The 19728-nt window shown below is 39.3% G+C and overlaps 1 protein-coding gene across 3 annotated transcripts in view; it reads right to left on the bottom strand.

Annotated features, from left to right (window-relative positions):
* LOC120794619 (zinc finger protein 385C-like) overlaps positions 1–19728 on the bottom strand; it is a 74802-nt gene that overhangs the window by 6604 nt on the left and 48470 nt on the right. For 2 of the 3 annotated variants that reach the window (XM_040135837.1, XM_040135839.1), the window contains 3 exons: positions 6612–6766; positions 4407–4514; positions 67–250 (listed from right to left, as the gene is read on the bottom strand). In XM_040135837.1, coding sequence (XP_039991771.1) covers positions 67–250; positions 4407–4514; positions 6612–6766 — 447 coding nt within the window. Of the gene's footprint in view, positions 1–66; positions 251–4406; positions 4515–6611; positions 6767–7297; positions 7453–19728 lie in introns of those variants that run through there. The other variant, XM_040135838.1, reaches the window with a different exon arrangement.

The raw sequence follows: 19728 nt of genomic DNA, 5'->3' as shown, positions 1-19728 counted from the left end.
CTCCAATTACAACTAATTACTCAGAGGATGGAGAGATGGTGCTTTTAAAAAAAGAAAGATTTATACCTTTTTTGTGTTTCAAACGTGAGTCTGTTGGCACTGTTCCTCCTCCAGTCATCCCCCTCTCTCTTTCTCTGTCTTTTCCTTTTGTGGATGGACTGTGTCCGTTCTTCTGCCGGTTCCTCTGGGTCTCCAAGGCCTTTAGCTTGCGAGCATGCTTGTGACCTTTGTAGTGGGCCTCTGCCTGGGTCTGGCCATCACATACGCACACACATACACACACAAATATGTACATGCAAACAGAACAAGCAGAGGGCAAAGTCAGTGTACAGTATATGCACTGAATCACTGATTAAATTAAAGCGATTAAAAGGACAGGATGAAATCAGTAAACTGTAATCTTTCCATCTGTTCCATCTCTCTGGCTACACATGCTTCTATGGAGTTGGGGAAAAATTATGCAGTTGAGCATTTGACTTGGAGGAAGAGTCACATCATCACCATCGTCACGGCCGTGCACAAATGAGCATCAGTTGGACTCATGGCATATCATGACCATCCTCTGAACTCACAGGCTCATCTTTCCACTGATTCGTTCTGACAGAGAATGGCCCGTGTCCGTTATGCTGCGATACAAAATAACCTCTGTGCCTTCCTCAGTGACAGAAAACACATTTGTGGCAGCATGACAACAAATGCATGCAGATTTGGGATCCCAAAACGGCTCTGAATGGCTGTAGATAAAACGAGACGTGCTCTACAGAGGAAGATCCGCTTCCAGCAAATAGAAGTGCACCAACAGTGAAACAATTGCTGAAGCAAAACCCATTTATCCAGTAATCCATACACACATTAATATTTCCATAAAACACAAGAAATCTATACGCAGTGTATGCACCACTTGGCTTTAGGAAACAAATAGCAATTCAGTAAATTGATTGTTTTGTTTCTCATTTTCCACAACAATATACAATGTATCTACCCAATATGTTTTATATTTTTCCTGTTTAATGTGCTATAACATTTTTTATGACAACTGAGCAATCTCCATGACAACTTAGATGATGACGACCGTGAGATGCAGATGTAAGCCCCCCCCAAAAAAACCTGGTAAGTGAACCTTGAGTATAATTATTATCATTGTTATTATTATTATTACTAATATTATTATTATTACTTTTAGGTCAAATTTCTTAAAATTTTATAACTTATGCTTTCTGTCATCATCCACAACTATCTAGGATAAAAGCACTCCTGCTATGAAAATAAAACATTTTAATTAGACCTGTATTTTCTTTAATACTGAATAAAAAAATGTAACTCTTTTACAGATCAAGAGAGACAGTATATCAGGGTAAATAGGCCTTTTTCACAGGAGAAATTTTGGACTGTCACAGTAGGAAAAGCACATATTCTATATTTTTGTTGCTGTCATCAAATCCCACGAAAAGGCTAAACGTATTGTCTGTGTAGCCAAAACCTGATATATCTTACTCCACCTTCATTATTGTCCTAACACTATTAAAAAACACATAAATGACCCACACTGTTGCACTGTGTGACATGTTCTTTCATTACAACGAACAAGGGCACTGTGGTTCGAATTAAATCGATCCCACATGCACCGTGCTGGTGCTGTGAATGCTCACTGGAGCGACAAAATGTGTATTAATCCACCACTGAAAATACAAGCTAAAGAATGGTGTATTTACTCCCGTTTAAGCTAAAAATGATAGTGCCCAGCTGTTTTAGGAAGTTATTTAGCCCCTTTAAAAAAATAAAAATAAAAATAGCATTAGTACCACATTTTTAATGTTTTTTTTATCTTCAGTATGCAGGAATGGACTTGATGTCGAGGGTGACAGACAAGGTAGGGAGGTTGTATATTTTGCTCTTTTCATGGGATTTTAAACTTAAAAACGTTAACCAGCCTTCTTATTTAAGAGCACACATTTTTGCAACATTAGTACCTTTCTTTATATGAAGGACACAAGCGCTCTCCCTAAATCAACGAAGAGTCTGAGTTTGGAACAGTGCAACAAGACTTCAAGTGTCTGGCTTCACACAAGGCTGTTAGATAATTTGTCTTTGCTCAAATTATCCATTCCAGTTTTCAGGCACACACTGTACAGCCCCTGCTAATTCACATTCAAACACATAGTGTGTAGAGGTGATCTTTTAGTGACTGTGTGCACAGAGTGGAGAGGGCACAAGTCTCCCCATCAACACTTTGCATAAAGCTTGGCCTGCTACACAAACAGAAAAAGGGCACCATCATGGGTCAAGGGTGTGCGGTGGGGAATACAGGGCTGAGCAAAGGGTGTACGACCCCTTTGGCTACGTTGAATGTCAGTGCACACTAACCATTCAGCATGATTTTCAACTGAGTCAGAGGGATGAAGCTGCTCTCATCTGCATACTACCAAACTGCCTGGCATGCCAGTGTAGTATGAGTTAACTATGTTCTACCATAGTAATTAAAAAAACTGTGGAATAAGTATCCCAGGACAGCATCCTCAGTTAAAGACACTTGAAAAATACTGTCAGGACTGCTGGGCCTCCCGCTGACCTTAATTCAAGCAGCTTTATGCACTCTCACAATGCTGTTGCCCAAACCTGTCATACACAGTGAGCGACAACTGTCCTCCACGAAAGGGCAGCAAAATTAGAATATCATGTTTGATCCTTCAGGGTTGAAACTTTCATGCTTTTTCAGTGAGTTTACAGCCTTAATGGAATAATTTGGAATTTTTCTAGTCTATTCCTATTTTAAAGGCTATATACCTTTCATGTAGGTTTCAGTTACCAAACCAAAACCTATATACTACTTTATAGTACATATAGTATTCATCAAGTTTTGTCTTTATAGTGAACAAACAGCTTCAGCTTTCCATTAAAGTCGAATTCACAGCTTGGCCACAGCTAACATGATGTTACAGCAGTATATCATAGTCAATTTTAGTGTAGGGGGGCAGTGCAACAAGCTGTAAACACAACACTTACATACTATAACCATATAAATTTGTTCTGTCTAATGTGTTAGTAACGTCGAAAAGATACGAAGCTCCATCAGCATTTATTTGGAGCCATGACTTTGGCCACCTGATATAAGTAAGCCCAATATTCACTCTCCTTTTTGCCCTGTATGTCCATAACTTTGCCGTTTAGTGCCGGGCTAGGTAGGGTACAGTGGGTTTTTACAGCCTTTTCAATGAAACCTGCTGCCTGCTGCTGAAATGACAGTACGAGAGCAGTGAAACCGATACAAAAGAGTAAAGTTGTGGGCAATAAAATCAAAACATTGAGCTAAAAGAAGCTAAAACACATGTAGAGCTCATTGGGGACTGCAGAGGCCAGTGATATTTCACTTTGGGTTCGTCACGATAAGTGACCACTTGCATATTACACATTTAATCCACTGTTAACAGAAAAAATATTGATTAGAGCAGCTTTAAAATAAAGGACCATTTTTATGTCCAAATTTATTCAGACATATTTCCTCGCCATCATGGCATCCATCTATTGCAATTCTTCGCTGATCAATAAAAACAACTGAAAACAAACTAAAGTGACTGCAGATAAATCATGTTAGCTGAGAGCCTTTTTTCCCAACTTTGGATGGCAAGCTGAAGCTGCATGTCCAATATAAAACATAAGGATGGAGGTCTGTGGCAGTGAAACCTACCGCACAAGCAGTGAGTACAAAACACAAATAGACTTCAAACATTCTGAACTATTCCTTTAATCAATTTTTTTTGTGGGGTGGAAATTCCAGCCGCTCATTGCTGCCCCCTGTTGGGATTTGGTACCTGCCTGCAACCTGGCATCCACCGCCTGGGTCAACCAGCACTCTCAGCTCAGCGGCAAGTAGCACAGAGGGGAGGAGGAGAGAGCCTGTGAGCTAAAAAACAGACTCCTGACAGCATCACTCTATGTCCAAAAGTAAAGAGCAGAAAAAGAGAAAGAGACAGATGAGGGAGTGAGGGTAGTATAATGGTCCTATGCCAGTGTCCTGCTTCCTTCACGTCTCACAGTTCACACAAAGAAGAGTCATTGTCATTCTGCCAGGTCCCTCCCGACAATATAAATGCAAATACGTATAAACAAACTCCATAGGAATGGGAGCCAAATGAATATGAAAAGATAAGAAGAAAAAAGCCACAGAATTAGCTGACTGGTCTCCTTTTAAGTACCCAGTGGTCCATAAAAAAAAAATGGAAGATTTGGCCTGATAAGAAGAATAGTCTGCTTCAAGATTGTATTTAGACCAATGGGATGTAAAAATATGAAACGTGGTGCAAATATGTGGTTGCCTGACTAGAAAAATAATCAAAAAATGACTTTAAGAGGGTCCGAATGTTTTACACTTATTAAGTGAGATAATGTCAAATGAGTGTCTGACTTACAGTGGAGTTGAAGCGCAGGTGACAGATGTTACAGGAGATGATGGGTTTCTTCTTGGGTGGGGCCACGCCAAAAGTGTGGCTGATCACTGCCTTCTGCACTGGGTCCATCTACGAGGTGAAACACACACAAGCACACATACACATACACATACAGGGACATGTCAGACCCTCTCCTCTTTTTCTCAAGCTGACCTTAAAGTGTAATAAGAATTAAGTTTGTGATACGTGTTGGTTTCAGAGAGTAGTGCAAACAAGCAATTTCAGTAAAGCAGTTACCCTAAACTGACACAAATGTCATAGGAAAAAATAACGTATAACACACATGACATGTAACTACAAAGTCCCCAGTTCAAGTCTGGCCTTTGGGACTCGCATTGTGTGCCATCCCTCCTCTCAACTACTAGTATTACTGCTGTTTTACTGCTGCTCCAATTTTTTCTGTCATCTCTCCGCAGTCTCTGCCACATGAAGGTGAAAATACCAGAAAAAAGTAAAACACATAGGTGTTTTTTGACATTCTCCTTTTCACAAAATCTATGTGCCACTATATTCAACCCACAAAACCATTTTTGCACTAATATTAAGATCAACATTTTCAATGTCCGTGATTTCCCAATGACTCATTTATTTTTTAATAAAGGCCTCCTGAGGTTTGAGAGGTTTGTTTAAATATATTGCACAATTAAATTCTAAAAGAAAAATGTGTTTGAGGTGTTAAAAAATATTTCCTATACCATTAATAAAATGGCTGAAGTACAAATACTCTTATCCCAAATCAGATACATTTCTTTTAACATTCACATTTGAGGCGAACTGCTTCCTGTAACTGGTCACTCACAGCACCTGTATGGACATGTTTTAACCTGGTGTGCAGACCAGAACGGTCTCATCCATTGAATCAAGTGCAATTTGTTGTCACGTTGCTTTCCTTGCGGAGTGCCATGGACTTTTATCTTTTTTTTATCTTTCAGTTGATGAGTTGGCCCTGAATACAGATGTACAAAATAATGATCCAAACCTCTACCACCATCTTTCAGATCAGTGATGAACAATTTGTTTTTTGTGCAGATTTGTTTGACTAAACAAGATAAGAAATTTTGCTTTGAGTCATGCTGTGACTGGATGGAATATTGCACAGCTTGATGTCAAACACGGATGTCTTTGGTGAAGGGACATTAGTTCGACTTTAGCACCTAGTCGGCTGCGTATGTTTTTCAGAATAAAAGATGATGAAATTGCAGTTCAATTCACACTTTTTAAGTAACCTTTTTTTTGATCAGTTCTATTCATAGTTTTAATCCCTACAGTGATGTGGTGTTAGTTGAGTCATAGTTTTAGCTTTAGGTGTCAGACAGGAATCTTTTCCCGGCCTACCACATGCCTGATACATTTAGCACTTTCCTCTGATTTGTCTAATTAAGGATTAAAGCTAAATATAGACTATGAAAGTCTGCTCCTTCACCGTTTAGAGCCAGACCAAACATACTGTAGATGTGTATATGTGGGAGAGAAGTGTTATATTTGAGATGTCTTGTTGACGTGTTTACCACCAATCGGCGCTAAGTAGTATTTAGAACCTGCCAAGGTAGTCCGGAAACAATATTTATATTTTCCTATATAACTTGGCAACAATGTGCACATTTCAAGTAAAATAAAGTTGTTTATGTAAGACATGATTGAGAGTTTAACACTTCTGTTTCACAGCTTTTCTTTAACTGATTTTTTTAAACAGATAAAAGAAATACATAAAAATCTTGGAAGTCGTCATTGCAAACAAACAAAATAAGGCCTAAATATTTAGAGCACCTCAATGAATAATGTTTAAAATAAATAAATAAATTTCCTCTTGTAAATTTGTGGCTTATCATTTTGTTCAGGTTGATAGCCACTAGTAACTGGGGACATGACAAGAGGCTGCTGCTTCCATTTTCCAATTCAAAATACATTTAATGCAACATTCTAGCTTCTGGTTGACTCTCTTAAATATGTGCCATTCTGCTGCAAGTTGTGAATAATGTGTTTTTATAACACACATATGACGGCTTTAGTTTATGCTTAGTTTGCTGTGACCAAAAACTATACTCATCAATCTTGCCCTAGGTTTGGACATAAATATTTTCAGGTTCTGTTTGAGGCTGGAAACATTTTCCCATTGTAGTCTCCTGCACCATGTGCGTGTACGAGAATTGCGATATGGGATCTCACCTTGTTGAAATTGGGGAAGAGGCTGAGCGGCGAGGAGCCGTTGACCCTGAGCGGCAGAAAGTGCTCCAGCTGGGCGTGAGTCTGCGGCTGGAGGGGTCGACCCGGCAGAGGCAGCGATCCCAGGAGTGGGTGGACTTGACTCTGGGACAGTGCACCTACAGTGGGGATGATCACATTTACAAGAACACACCACTGTGACAACTGTTTTCTCTAATTCCCTCACATCTTCTCGATCTAAAAATCCCATTTGTGGATTTGTGGAGTCTCCCCCTTTTCCACTTTAGGCCACCAAGGCTGCACATCCTTAGACACAGACAAGGATCAAGACAGACTTCAGCACACAGCATATGAGATCAAGACCTATTCCCACAGTGAATGATTCACCCGGTAAAGCTTTAATGACTTCAGTAATAGCAGAGGATAAAAGATGAGAGCCTTTGTGTGGCCTTTTCCTTCTTTGCAAGTCAATATTTTATCTTGACAAATGTCTCTGGCCTTTAAACACAGCACTAGCGTTTGTAACGGTGTGGTTTTGTTCTTACTCAAATCCTGCAAATGGGTCACTCAAGATAAAGAGTAAAAGGAATTTGACTGATTGGTTTAAGACGATTGGTAGATTGTACATACAGTTTTAAGCACATTTTTAGTTTGGTCAATTTTCTATCTTCTTGCGAACACTACTTTACCTTTGAAGTGTTTATTTGATGAATCCCACAGCAAATTCACCATCACATTTCGCTTTGAAACCTCCTTCCACATGACCTCTCATCTCATCACGCTTGATTTTGGTTGCCCTAAATGCTTTCAGACTGCTCATGCTTTAAAGAGCACCATGGCACTGACCTTTGTCTAGACTCAAAGTAAACATTAGTGCGCTCACATTAAAATTCACACTGTCTTACGTAAGCATGGCGATTACAGAATGATTGTAATGCCTGTATGCTGAAAGTCCGGAGGTTGTTCAGCTTAAAAGGTCATGTCGAAGTTTAAGAATAGAAGAATAAAATAATAATAAGTAAGTTTATGTGTTTATGTTATCTTAATTTAAGCATTTCTTTGTTACAAAATGTACACCAGGTTTAAGCTGACTTTTTTGAGGGAAATTCCATCAGACATCTATTAGATATTTAGCAATAGGAATGGTAATATTGAAGCAAGAATGAGGGGTTTGGTTGAGATAAGGCAGTTTCCACTGGTTTTTAAGTATAAGGGCTCTTGATGTTTGCAGTAACTGGTAATAAACGGAAACCCACAGTTTGTTGAAGGCTGTAGCACTTACCATGACTTACCAATTGTCAATACGTACAACAGTTACAGTATTAGTTTTCTTCAGTTCCTTTTTGATGAGTTGTGCTAGTGTGGACTTTTCCTCATTTTAATTCAACTAAATTTATGTCAGTAAGTGATTCCCTACATTCCCCTGCGTGATATTTGCGGTAGAATCATGGGGGTATGTAAATGTCTGTTGAGTGTGTAAGTTATGAGCAGTTGACTCCAAAGAAGGAAACTTCATTCAAAGTTAAGTTTTTTTCTGTTTTTTGCTGCTGAAACTCAATTTTCGCTGTGCTTGAAATATCTTGAGGTAAAAAATAACAAAATGATGAATGAATAATCAGGTTACATGTTATGTTACAAAACAGCAGTCTTTTTTTTTTTTGTACAATACAATATTTAGTGTTTTTCTTCCAATTGAAAGACAGAGCTTTACTTGGTATGGATTAAAAGTTTGTGTTTAGTGAGCGTGGAGGGGAGGCTTGGCCTTAGCGAGATGGAAAATGTCCAGAAGAGGTTGATGAGACGGCTGATGATGAAATTGACTGATGATGGAGGACGAAGAAAAATGACTCACTAACTGTGGAAGTAGGAAAGATATGTGAGGAATCCACAATGCACAATGTCCATTACTTACTGACAAATGTATCTCCTTTTGGGTAATATAACAAATAAAATGAAGAAACAAGTTTTTAATCACAGGGATTACAAAAAAAAATGGAACAAAAGAATGAAATAAATGGCAATTATCAAAAAATATAGAATAGAAGGCTGTTGCAGCATATAGTACAAAAACATAGAATATCATTAAGTGTATTGTTCATGAACACCTGGACATTTTCTCTCAATACTGCAGAGACTGAATCCTTAAGTTGGAGCTCTTACTAATCCGGTCTCGTATTCAAAATGGTTCTTAAAGCCTGAGCAGAGCAGAGAGACAGGAGAGTAGGAAGGCGAAGGGAAAGGGAAAAGGAAGAACAACCTTTTCAGATACAAAACATGCTCAGAGGTTTACATTTACATTTACTCATTTGGGAGATGCTTTTATCCAAGGCGACTTACAAGTGAGGGACAACACTCAGTTCAGTACAGAGAAAAGTATTTTAAAGGTATTTTAAGGACAGTACTGTGGAGGGGATACTTAATACAGCAACATGGTTTTAGGAGTCATACAGAGAGAGGTTAGAGAGAGATCAAAGATGTTTAATTGTTCCATGCAGGTGACCCGATGTTTAATACAGGCGACAGCGAATAGAGCAGCAACAGTGTAACACACCACAGCACATCCTCTCGTATCATCGCCTGCAGCTACAAATGCCTCAGGGTGCTCTTTTTTCTGGCAGTGAATATAGCAAATATAAGAGCTTGCCATAATTTGTTTAAATCCAATTCAGAGTAATCCAAACAGAGTCCTTATATGGAAGAGAAATACGAAAATGTATTTCGGAGTATTTAACAAGAGTCTACAGCCATGCCAGCAGCTCCCTGAGGTTCAGCGTTGCTTTGAGCCACTGCTAACATCAGCGTGCTAACATGTTCCCTTGACAGTGCTGATGTTTAGCAGGTATAAAGTTCACCACGTTCTTAGTTTTAACAGGCTAACATTTGCTAGTTTGCACTAAACACAAAGTACAGTTGAGACTGATGGGAATGTTGTTATTTTTATAGGAACTGAGTCATAAACTAAACCGCTGGACAAACTGACCTGATGATGGTGCTAGATGAAAGTTAAGGGATCATCAAAGTGTTTACAGTTTATCCTGGGGGGACACTAACGTGTGTAAAAAGTGTCATGCCTATCCATGCCTTAGTTGTCAAGATATTACAGTCTGGACCAAAGTCTTGGACAGACTGACACTGCCATCTCTAGAGCTATTTTGCTTGTATATATAAAAAGTATTCACAGAAGAACAGGGAAATTGAGGATTCATCTTAAATCCATACAAATTGAAATTCATGTTCTGGGACTCAAAGAGATGAACCACTACAAGATTTAATTCCCACATCTGGTCGTCAGACTGACCAATCAAATAACACCAGTGAGGGGTTAGCCTCAGACCAGACAATGCTTCACAGCCACAAAACCGAGAGAAACTAATTCAACAAACCTAAACTAATGCTGGAAAAGCAAACACAAAGCAAAGGAAATTTCTATTAGAGTTAAAGCCATAAACGAAAATTGGCAGGTATATCTCCTCGCAACAAAGACGAGATGGATAAGACCAGAAATACAGGCGGCATTCAAAATACGGAGAAAGGTTGTGGCTAACAAAAGAAGAAAAGACTGCACAACTGCGGTGTGACAAATAATGAACAGGTGAAGAAATTTTGATTAATCTGTAACTAAGGAGTGAAAACATCCAAACATGGAGGGCAGCCAACGCTTATAGAAACTAAATATTCATCTTAATAAGGTCCGATGTTACATTTGAATCTTTATCAAATATACATCACACTGTTTACTATACAATTATTTAGATTGTAATTTGAAATGAGGGGCGTGATTATGGTTATTACTGTTTATTTGATCCTGCACGTGTAATGTGCACCACAGATCTCCCTGGAAAACACACATATGCAAAAAAAACACACAAGTAACACGTGTTTACCGATTGGATTTGTTTTTGATGAATTGCATTTTCATTTAAATGCTCCACCACGGCTGTTCATCTACTGCTGACGCCAATAAAGTGTTCTGAATTGCGTTACACTGAATCAAGAGTGAATGACAGAGTACCAAGAAATTAGAGACAGGGAAAAAGAGACATTGAGAGACAACTACAGGATGATGAGAGACTGTTTTTTCCCCCTGCTAGGCTGATGTGCTTAATCTGCCCGTCAGTATGACTTTTGGGGACACGGATTCCCTCCCCCACACAAATCTGAAATTGATCTCATTAATCTCCTATGCATATATTCACAAAGCACAGTATGAAGAGAGGTTTAATTAACTGCATTTTGCACTGAACAAACTAGAAACTGGAAATCATCTGTGAGAATTTGCACAACATCGGGCGACAAGAGGAGTATGCTTTCGACTGAACTGTCCGTTTCAAGTTCATCCGGTCCGCCTCCAGAAAGTGTCACAAAGGCTTCATTCCAGTGTATTTGAGAAGATGGACTAAAGCTGTGGTTATATTAGTTCCATCCAATCATGCTAAGAATGTGTCACCAGGACGCCTTGATTAGTTTTTATAAATAGTCACTCATAACTTTAGAGGTTCATGAACTCAAAGTCATGAACTCAATTACAGCACCCATAACCTAAAATAAAAAGGTTCAGTTGAGGTATTTAGTTGACCACCTAACATAGATAACCTAACATACAAGGACAAACAAACAAACAAAGAAAAATAGCAAAATTACCACAAAATGACCATTTGTTAAGCCCAAGCTCCCAGTCAGGGAGCTGGGCTTCGAAACAGGGATTCATTGGGAAAGCTGGATACGGTGCGCCACTCATCCTTGGCGCCAATTTGTCCCAGGGGTTACTCGTGGTATTGCAGCCAAATAAATCCCCTGCGGATCAAAAAGCATTTTCCCCACAGACCACCACTGTAACGTCTGTAAAACGTCTGTAAAACTGTTGACAAGATACCTCGAACTGCAAACAAGGTTGGTTACTACTCTCTGCATTACGAATTTTTAATTTGTGGATGTTTTATATTTGTCAAACTTTCACAGAACCTAGGAAAGTTAGTTTTTTTTTTAAATGTATGTATGTAAAGTCTATTGTCTTAGGCACGAGTGTGAGGACGAGGCCAGCAGGGGAAAACATTAATGCGCATGTGCAGTGGGCCGCACGACACAGAAGCAAACCTGGACTCTAGAAAACACACACACTAGTGCGCATACTCTATGGGCTCAAGAAGCTAGCTGGAGAAGAGTGAGGAAGCCTGTTGAGGGGTTTTTTTGGTGAAAGCACCCAGTGAGTGACTTTCATAGTACTGAAGTCAATCAATCAGTCTATTGGGCATGGAGTCGCGCTTGTTGTCCCCCTACTTTGTGTGTGTAATTACACACATTAAAATAAACTAGTTCCCACTCACTAATCTGTATTTGCTTTCTTTTTCTATGTAGTAAGACAGGTTCTTCATGGAGACTGTGAGTGTAGGTCACAGCAACCAACCTTTTCTTACTGAAAGGGATAAAAGATTATGAGCTGGAGAAATTACAGCACCTTGAGAAAATCTGAGGGAAAAGCTTAATCTTTATTATTTCCAGGATTAGTTTCAGGGTGACTCAACATCACAGCAATCACAGAGGGAGAGAAATGGCATCTTTCCATGAAGCGTGGAAAAAAAAGGGGGGATGAGAAGCTTTCATAGCTGCAAATCAGAGCAAAAGCAACAGAGGAAAGGCTGCTTTGGCTCGTTTCATGGTGAATGCACTTCTTAGGATCGTCTGTCTGAGACAGGCTCTCTTCCTTCAGTGTGAAACATCATGGCGTTGGGGAGACATGCTGTCATTTCTAACACCTAGCAACATTCATTTGACTGAATATCATTTGAAAAGCATTCAAAATGTTTTGTAACAATATTACCATCAAAACATGTTATTAAATTAACATTTATTAACATTATTGAATAAATTAACATGTTTTAAATCAGTCTGGAGACTGATTTAAGGATGGGTGCTGGTTTGGTGTAGGTGAATATATAGCAAGACTAAATGCAGAAGGGAGACTGGAGGAAAGTGCAGATTATTTTCCTCCCGTGGGGACATTTCTCACATTATTATAGATGTGACATATTTGAGCTTTGATTCTCAGCCTGAAATGAGTTTTGTCAACTTTCCATGAGCTACGAACAGCAGTCAGGATTTCAGCTTTGTGACAGTGAATTTTCAGATACTTCAGTGGGTTTTTAAGTTTTTTATTTAGTGGAGGTAGGAGAATTTTCACTAGAGGTTAGTCCTTCAGTTTACCTGATGCTTAACTGTTTTTCACTGGACAGTGAAAACATTTTTAATTATTTTTTTTGCTAATTTTGCTAATTAAATAATTTTTTGCTAATTTTTTCCCCCTTTTCCTTTAGTGCTTTTTTCACCTTTTTTTATGTTGAATGTTATTATAGGATGACTGTGTGTTTGTTTTCTGTAAAAAAACAAACAAAAAAAACCCCCCAAAAAAACCCCTAATAATTAACGTAATTACAATTTCAATAATGGGTTCTTCACCTATGTCCTGAGTTTTCAAATTAAGCTTGTGAACAAAAATATAGAACCCACAACATTGCAGACTATAATATAAAGTGTCACTGAAAGGGGAAATTATATAACCAAACTAAGTGTTACTTTAATAAATAGTAATAGTTACAGTGAAATTTCTGTTCTTTTTTATGGTTTCCAGCTTGTCAAATTCTGCAGTGGTCCAGAGTCATGTTGAGTTAAAACTGAATTCCCATCCGATTCAATATGAGCTGTGTTTTTAAGCCTGATCACAACTGTAACTTATATGTTTCCTCACTTTGGAAACCAATTATCATGAAATGTGTTTATATTATATCTGGTGTTGACATCGGGGGCCTTTAATTATTATACAACATTATACATCTGAATCTAGGCCTACGGTGTCATTTTAACAGTCTGTTGACCTGGGTTGACATTAGCACTGAGTAAAGAGCCTCCCACAAAATCACATTATTATTTTACAAATCATTCTTGTTAATAATATATATTCATAAAAAACTTGTGAGAGAGAGTGAGTATTTTGGTCACTTGGTGTGTTGTGTTACTACAGCTAACAGCATGTAGCATTTAGTATCATCACAATCACAACATATTACACTTACAGAAGTGCCTACAAATTGTGTTTACATACTGTTATGATGGCCACCAGCTATATCACACACTGTATTAGCTGAGTTTTTATCACCAAAATGTCCTCCACTCCGCCGCTTTCGATACACAACAAACATCGTAAATCACTGCTGCACAGTGTATTCGATGTATACGGTGCAGATCATAAAATTCCACTCACTCTATCTTTAACTAGCACTAATCTTTCTATTTGCAGGATTGCACTCAGTCATAACAAACGGTTTAATCAAATAGGAAGGATTAAGCACTGAGGAGCTGAATTTAAATGCTAAAAAATGCAGTCTCTTTTGACAGGGTTTCTTTCTGTTAAGCCTACAAAACACATTGTCAAATAATGAAAACTGAATGGTATGTTTTCCACTTCACAATAGCATGAAGCACACAGCTTTTCTGAGTCATAAAACAGAAGCGGCTGGTGCGCCGCTGCTTCTGCAGTAATGATGATGCCATTCATTGCTTACACAACAGGCAGAGTGCTAGGCATTTATGATGAGCTCCGGTGGATGAATTAGCATCCATTAAAACTGCCATTGACAGCTCCGCTAAGCTCGCTCTACTGGAAACAAAAAGGTGGAGAGTGAAGGCCTAATTTCCATGATGGCTTAAAATGCTGCCCCCGCCTTGCACTGTGTGGTCTTTAAATAAATCATCTTTATTGTGACAAAGTACATTTAGGCCACAACTGGCAGCCAACAGCCATATTCTCCTGCTGGCTGTCACTGTCTATTTAAACTCATACAGCCGCAGCTGGCAGAGCCAGTGGCTTGGTGAGAATTTCTACCTGCAGGGCACCATCCAGCTCAGATCAGGCTCCCCGCAGTAATCTGTCCTACTTTCAACAGGGGCATTGTGGGCCCAATTTTCACCCCAGTGTCCTTAAACTTCTATTGAATTTGTCCAACGTGAAATCCAGGACTAGTCACCACAGCGGAGGACAAAGTCAGACGAGTCAGAGGACAAAGTTCCCTGGTCTTCCAGATTCTTCTTTGACCCGAGGAATCACGGACACTGTGATTACTCTGGAAAGGACACAAGCAGCAGCAGTTTTTGATGTCCACACAGGACCATTAAACTAACACAATCGAGAGATTAAAAATTCAAGATGTTTCCACTGTCTTTTCCTCTATGCTGCTGGCCAAAAACAGCAGATCATGACCAGCATCAAATGTGATGCCGTCCTAATAACCTGAACTTTACAGAGGGCCGTCAGCTGGGTGTGACTTTTTGTTTTCATTATGTCCACAGAGTTTGCACAAGGCATCGTATCTAGTCTAATGTTGATACTGTCACCAAATTATATTCAATAACTGCTCTGCTCGGGTACATTAGGAAAGTAATATTCTTGGTATGATCTGGTGAAGCAACATTAGAGTTATTCTCACTACGATCATTCTTTTCCATATTATTGTTGTGTCAAGAATATGTTGTCTTTTGAAAGCAGGTAAATAGCACATCAAATTTAATGCACAGGATGTATTCAGAGTTACCACTTGTGATTCTGAATCTTTTGCACGGTGGCTTTAAAAGGAAAAAACAACACTGAAAGATAAATCTGATCTGCAGGGAAATGAGCATAAATACGCTATCAGTGCTGCTCAGACAGAGCAGTGTTTGTTGTGTTGTGTTTCTATTACCAACCCTCTGCCCTGCCATAGCTTTCTGCACGCCTGTATCAAGCACACTTAAAATTAACTTCCACCATCTGCTTGAATAGAGATAAGCCTGAGTTTAATCAGACCTGCTGAGCGGCAAGTCAGCAGATGTTTAGCACATACTTATTGATATTTAAAGTCTGGGTGCAGCTTTATACGCCTCATGAACTTAGTAATTAGCAGCTTTCTGTCTCAATGCTCCTCTCTGAGCTGCAGTGAATCTGGCTGGCTGCCTGGTGAGGTGAGTTTGAAGGAATGAACATTAGCGGCTTCAGAGATAAAAATCAAAGGATATCGGCTCACTGGTGCGCCTCGAAAGATGTTTATCAGGGCTACATTAAAGAAGACAAGCCAGCATTCGTACATTTATCACAGAGCAAGAAACAGCACTTTTAAGAGCTTTTCTTAATTCAACCTGTTTGTTGAAGAAAAGTAAAGTTTGACAAATCTCAGATTCTGGGGAATAATGCTGCAAAAGTTTGTCACTCCACAGTTTGCTACAGGTGCACCCGTCACATGGCGACGTGGTGAGCGTCGGGTTCCAGTAAGGGTGATAAGAGTTTGGAGGGTGGGGTCTTGCAAAACAAAAACTCAGGTGCAGAAGTGTAAGGGATGTATTAAATACAGTCCTTATCTGTTATCTGTATTAGCTTATCAGTAACTAACTGCATTAGTTTCTGGGGTTACAGGTTATTTTACATTAAAAAAAAATCCCTGTTCACAATATCTCATCTCCTGTGTAATGTTAGCTCTGTATTTCCCCACTGTTTGAAAGCCAGTCTTGGATCCTATCCTACAAGGGAAAACATCCTCTTTGAAAACAAACAAACAAAACCTGAGAAAAGTAGAAGTTATAATTAGCCAAGCAGAGTAATGTAAGTACAAAAATACAGTCTGGCTATCAAACTGGACTAGCTCTGAACTGCAGTACGAGGCCAATGCTACTCCTTTATTTCCATTTTTTCTATATTCATCATCAAGCGATGAGGATGCTGATTTTTTTTTTAGCCTGGGACCTGTTAGCTCCAGTCTTTTAGCATGCCATCATGTAGCTATCAACTGCATATCTAAAACCCCTTTTTACAGGGATAAAAACCTTTTTAATAGGCAACATACAGTGGCTAACATTCAGTGATCTTTGAAACATCTTTTCCTATTGACAGCCACCTCTGCTGACTCTATGAAAAGCTAGCAGAGACAAATCTGATCCTACTGATAACACCATGTTGGTTAAAACACCCATCTTAATGAAAAGGCCAAAGGCTGCATTGGTGAAAGAATCTTCACCGCACAACTTAAATCTTACCGACTTCACTGCAGCTAACCTCATCATGCACACAACCTGACAGTGCATTGCATGAATCCTAATGGAGAAGACTTGAACTTGCAATCAACATTTTTTGGGCAATGTCATGTCTCCAGGCAGCTTCATATTTCAGCAGGTTTAGTATTTTCTGCTTGATTTTCATGGCATGTCGCTGGAACATAGGCACAATATTTTCATTCATATCAGTATTTCAGCAAAATACCAAAACATGAATGCATTTTGCTGAAAGAATGTGTAGTTTGAGTGTGTGTGTGTGTGTGTGTGTGTGTGTGTGTGTGTGTGTGTGTGTGTGCTGCTGTTTTTGTCTCCATGTGTGTGTGTTCATGTGTGCTTTTTTAAATTGAAGCATGTGCAACATTTGAGCCAATTATGAGTTTCTGTAACAACTGACTTGGATCGTTTGTCACCACTCCAAAGAAGTTTTAAGAAAAAACAGGAAAATGCCCTCAGTCAGCAGCTGGTCATGTACAATAGACAGCAGGCGGTAGGAATACTGAAAAGCCAACTCTATGCATGTCAAAGCTTAGAAATAGTCCTGGCTGTTCCACATCCAAAGAGAGAGCAGCTTTTGACTAACTGTTGCACTTTTCCTCACAGTTTATGTAGACAGCAGGGTTCAGACAGCGGCAGGACCACAGGCTAACAACTCTAGTTTGAAGGACATTGAAGGTGTGTCAGTTCCAGTGCCCTCGCGAGTCCATTCGCCAGTGGTACTGACACACACAAAAAAGCCCTGCTTCAACAGAACACATTGTCATTTTGCCTGGATGTTATTTAGACTGATTGTTTAGTTTTGTTGTTGAACTGGATATCCTTTCTTCATATGACTAGAGTGATATTGAAGCACTCTTTAAACATTGAAAAATTGTTTGGACTCAGTCCTCATGATGTTCTTCTTGGAACTTGATTGTGTAGTAAATCTCATGGGAATCTGCCCATTAGATTTAATGATTCATTGTGTACACATCTAAGCCTCTGTGGACCATGAATACTCATAGCAAAGTTCAAGGAAATTTGGCTTTTAGTTTCAAAGATATATTCTCATGGAGCAAAGTATTTAGGGTGAAATTTTGAGCTAAAAAAAAGGTCAAATATTTAGGCCGCAGTCAAAATCCATAATTTCATGACAATCTGACCAGCAGCTGTAGAAATTATCTTCCTGTAGTCTAAGGCATTGCACCAGCCAAAAGACTGACCGACATCAGGGACTAACACATTCACTCCATGTGCACTATTACAATGTCAGATACAGTATAGAGAATTTAAAGAAACATATACAGGACAGAAACTATTCAAATAAATAACAAAATTGGACATGTGAACAGCAGAGTAGTCTGTGTACACAGTGCTGGCAGCGTACTTCAATACTCTCCTAGTTAGTGAGGGCTGAAGCTTTTTAGACGGGTAGCATTATACAGTCTGATGGCTGTTGACCCAAAGGAGCGCCTCAGACACCCCTCAGCTTGCACCTTGAGAGGATGGGACGGATTGTTTAGAGTTCGCATCAAGGACCATATGACTGAGCTCTGGAGAAACAGATTGTCAGCAGTGAGGGAGGGTACGAAGAGGGCAGGTAAGAGGTGTCTGGGTGATAGGGAAAGCAGGCCTGGGATCCCCGAGTCGAATCTAATGAAAACCAATTTTTCTCCAGCGTTTCCCTGAAAGTCAGCAGTCAGAAAACTCTCTCCGCGTATCTACTCTGCATCTCCATCATATTGTTTCTCCGCAATGTGTTCCTCCCAGCCCTTAATCCATGGGTTATTATTTGGAAAATGAGAGAAATCTAATTCTACAAAAATCATAACATCACCCCACAGCAGGTGATGTAATCTCTAATGCATTAAAGAACCCTTTAGTGTCCTCACTGAGTGCCCACATGGCCCCCACAGACCCCTGAGATCACCAGGGGCAACATTCTGATCCTGGACTGCAGCAGATCCCTGGTCACCAGACATCTTGAGGCTGCAGGAGTTCTTGGCAAAACCAGAATATAACCAAAATCCATGCCATGAAAAAACCATTGTGTCTAAACCATTAAAATGACTATTTGTACTTGGTCTTGGCATGCAGCTCCATTCCCAGGATACATCTGGAAAAATTCTGCCCTCCTTTGATGCAGGACGTGAGTCACTCTAAGCTTCAACATGTACATCTAGAAGTTTGCTATGATATTGAAGAGAAAATCATCCCGTAAATCCTCATCTTTTAACAGCTTTTGATGTTTTTAAACTCAATTATGTGTGAGATGTAAACCACATCTTATCGACTGCAGGGATCCCAGTTTGGGAAAAAAAGCAATTATTTTCTCAAGATTCTCATTTTTTTCATTATGATAAATCAGATTTTACTGACGTGATGAATTATAAATGTAAGAAGACCTCATGCCATTCAAACTTATGTCTTCTCAACATTCACAACTCTGCGCAGTAGGTCATGCAACTGCCCAAGCGACTATAGCCAAATAAACTTGTTTTTTGATTAGGATAAAGTTTAGATTATGGTTAGGTTTGGGTTTGGGTTCAGCATGTATTGCATGATTTGGATAGGGGTTAGCATTCAGAGAATGATTGTAATATAGTGCATGTCCTTGTAAGTTACATAAGTGTGTGTGTGTCTGTGTGTTTGTGTGTATGTATGTGTGAACTCCCACAGTCATTCCCAGTCAGAGTAATCAAACTCACACTGTCAACACTCTTCAATGTTTGACTGGGGCTGTCACTGTGTGTTAGCAGGGCTGAGGTAAAGGAGGGCACAGTTTTATGCAAGACGCTACTGCACCAGCCAAAGATTTGGAATAGAACACATAAAATTAGGCAGCCTGCCACATTTATCTATTCAGACGCCATCGAAATGAGTTCCTGAAAATCAAAAAGATTGGTGGAATGAGCGTGATGTGTTCAAAGGTAAAGCGTACATGTTCTATGTACAAGTGTAATAAACAGGTCCCTTCCACGAAACGATTATGTAAGAGACAGAACTACATAAGGAATCTAGTTTAACATCAAAAGACCAGAATGAAAAGTAAATGTGGGTGGTGGATAGTTAT

The sequence above is a fragment of the Xiphias gladius genome, chromosome 9, assembly GCF_016859285.1.
Source record: "Xiphias gladius isolate SHS-SW01 ecotype Sanya breed wild chromosome 9, ASM1685928v1, whole genome shotgun sequence".
NCBI classification, from domain to species: domain Eukaryota; kingdom Metazoa; phylum Chordata; class Actinopteri; order Istiophoriformes; family Xiphiidae; genus Xiphias; species Xiphias gladius.
This window is presented reverse-complemented; position numbering and strand designations above follow the sequence as displayed.